This window comes from Molothrus ater, chromosome 23, assembly GCF_012460135.2.
Source record: "Molothrus ater isolate BHLD 08-10-18 breed brown headed cowbird chromosome 23, BPBGC_Mater_1.1, whole genome shotgun sequence".
NCBI classification, from domain to species: domain Eukaryota; kingdom Metazoa; phylum Chordata; class Aves; order Passeriformes; family Icteridae; genus Molothrus; species Molothrus ater.
The window spans coordinates 343,028-345,450 of NC_050500.2; the positions used below are offsets into that span (position 1 = coordinate 343,028).

Sequence of the window (2,423 nt, forward strand, 5' to 3'; positions counted from 1 at the left end):
GGATTTTGAGGGGGATGAAGCTCAAAATTTGGGTCTGGGTGCAGGTGGTCCCTAAAATACCCCAAATTTTGGGAGGTTCCAGGAAAGATGAAGGGACAGGAGCTGAAATTTTGGGTCCGGGCGCAGATGTTCCCAAAATAATCTGAATTTTGGGTGATTCCAAGAGGGATGAAGGAACAGGAGCTGAAATTTGCCTCTGGATGCTGATGTTGCCTAAAATACCCCAAATTTTGGAGGATTCTGAGGGGGGTGAAGGGACAGGAGCCTTTTCCTCCTCACAGTCACAGCCCAGAGCTGCAGCTCCGGGCTGAGAATTCCACACTTTTAACGGGAAAAACCTGAATTTCCTTCCTTCTCTGGGTTGGTTTTTCTGGAATTCCAGCTCCCCGGAGCCAGGACCACAAATCTCCCCCAAAAAAGCTTTTTTTCCCCATTATCTCCCCACTGAAAACATTGTCTGTCTCTTAGGCCGGGCTCAGCTCCACAAGCCCAGAATTAAGAGATTCCCCATGGAATCCTCTGCTCTCCTCCCAGCTCCCAGCACCCGGGGTAGGTCCAGTTCTGGTTTTTCTGCCCCAAAAGGAGGAATTGGGTGGGAATTTCGCTCCTGTCCCTGCAATTTCAGCGGATTTCCTGCTGGGAAGGGTCTGGGGGGGATCTCTGAGGCTTCTTGGCTTTTCTTGATGGGATTTTTGGGGCTGCCTAAGAGTGAGGCCAGATAAAATTAGGAGAATCAAAGAAAAAAAATAAGTACATTAAATTAAATTAAAAGTGGGTGATTCTGAATAGATAAATAAAATAAAAGAAAGAGAATGAAATAAATAAAACAAAATAAAAAGTGGATTATTCTGAGTAAATAAATAGATAAATAAAATAAAATGGAGGTGATTCTGAATAAATAAAATTAATTTTAAAAATAAAATAAATAAAAGGAAATAAAAAGCGGGTGATTCTAAATAAATAATATAAATAAAGAATTAATAAATATATGTCTAAATAAATAGATATACAAATATAAATAAATATATAAAGACTAAATAAATATAATATAAATAAAGAATAAATAAATAAAGAAATAAATAGACTAGAAGAATAAAATAAATAATAAAATAATGTAAAATAAAAAATTAAAATAAATTAAAATAAATTAAATAAATTAAAATAAATCAAATAAATTAAAATAGAATAGAATAGAATAGAATAGAATAAAATAAAATAAAATAAAATAAAATAAAGAGACAAAATTTAAAAAATGCAATGCAATGAATCCCATTGTGTTGTTCTCTTGCAGAGTCTGCCCGGGCTCAGTTCCCCTCGGGGGGCTCCATCATGTCCTGCTTCCCTCAGCTGTGGCACTCCAGCACCCCGGAGTCGCCGTCCAGCCCCGTTCCCGCCCCGCCGGGCTCGGTGCCGGTGCCGCTGAGCCCCCTCGTGCTGCCGTCGCCGGGCGATGCCCGCAGGAAGGGCCGGTCCCCCGCGGGCTCCCCGAGCTGCGCCAGCCCCGGCTCGCCCAAGCCGGCCTCGCCCGTCGAGTGCTCCATCTGCTTCAACACCTACGACAACACCTTCAAGACGCCCAAGCTGCTGCAGTGCTCGCACGTGTTCTGCCTGGAGTGCGTGGCGCGGCTGAGCGCGGCGCTGGGCGCCGGCCAGGAGCTGCTGCCGTGCCCCTTCTGCCGCCAGCCCACCAGCCTGCCCAGCCAGGGCGCGCCCGGCCTGCGCACCAGCAAGGAGCTGCTGGCCACGCTGCCGCCCGAGCTGCAGCGCGAGCGCGAGCTCTGGATGGACGGCACCAAGCTCTGCTGCCGCCGCGCCTCCGACGGCGACGCCGAGAACCCCGAGTCCTGCGTGTCCATCGACGTGGCCCTGAGCAAGGCCGAGAGCGCCGAGGCGGCCCCGGCGGGGCTGGCGGGGCGGCTGTCGCGCTGCGAGCTCTGCGACGACTGGAAGCGCATCGTGCTGCTCTCGGCGCTCCTCATCATCCTCTTCTGCATCATCCTGTGGCCCGTGCAGTGCGCGCTCAAGACGGGCAACCTGCGCTGCTTCACGCGGACTGCGGCCGTCAGCCGGCCCGAGCTGCTGCCCCCCAAAGCCACCGCGGGCCCCATGGCCGTGACACGGCCGCCGTTCCAATAGGAACCACTGGGGCTGCTCAGGGATGGGGACAGGGACAGGACCTGCTGTCCTGGCAGCTGCGGTGACACGGCCACCGTTCCAGTAGGGACAGGGCCCTGAGGCTGCTCAGGGACGGGGACAAGGACGGGACCTTCTGTCCTGACCACCTCAGTGACACGGCCGCCGTTCCAGTAGGGACAGGGCCCTGGGGCTGCTTAGGGATGGAACCTTTTGTCCTGACAGAAGCTGTCACATGGATGCCCTTCCATAGTGCCAGAGCCCCTGGATCTGCTCAGGGATGGGGACAG

The 2,423-nt window shown here is 51.4% G+C and overlaps 1 protein-coding gene across 1 annotated transcript; it reads left to right on the forward strand.

Moving 5' to 3' along the window:
* Window positions 1-509: 509 nt before the first annotated feature.
* Window positions 510-2,212, forward strand: RNF223 (ring finger protein 223). Its single transcript, XM_054517166.1, has 2 exons — window positions 510-549; window positions 1,292-2,212. Exons 1-2 carry the CDS (start codon window positions 510-512, stop codon window positions 2,134-2,136), a joined length of 885 nt encoding a protein of 294 aa, XP_054373141.1. The 3' UTR covers window positions 2,137-2,212.
* Window positions 2,213-2,423: the final 211 nt, after the last annotated feature.

Coding starts and splice junctions, on each gene's coding strand:
- RNF223 (XM_054517166.1), top strand. CDS start 510: ATGGAATCCTCTGCTCTCCTCCCAGCTCCCAGCACCCGGG. Junction 550..1,291: donor CCCAGCTCCCAGCACCCGGG/GTAGGTCCAGTT, acceptor GTTCTCTTGCAG/AGTCTGCCCGGGCTCAGTTC.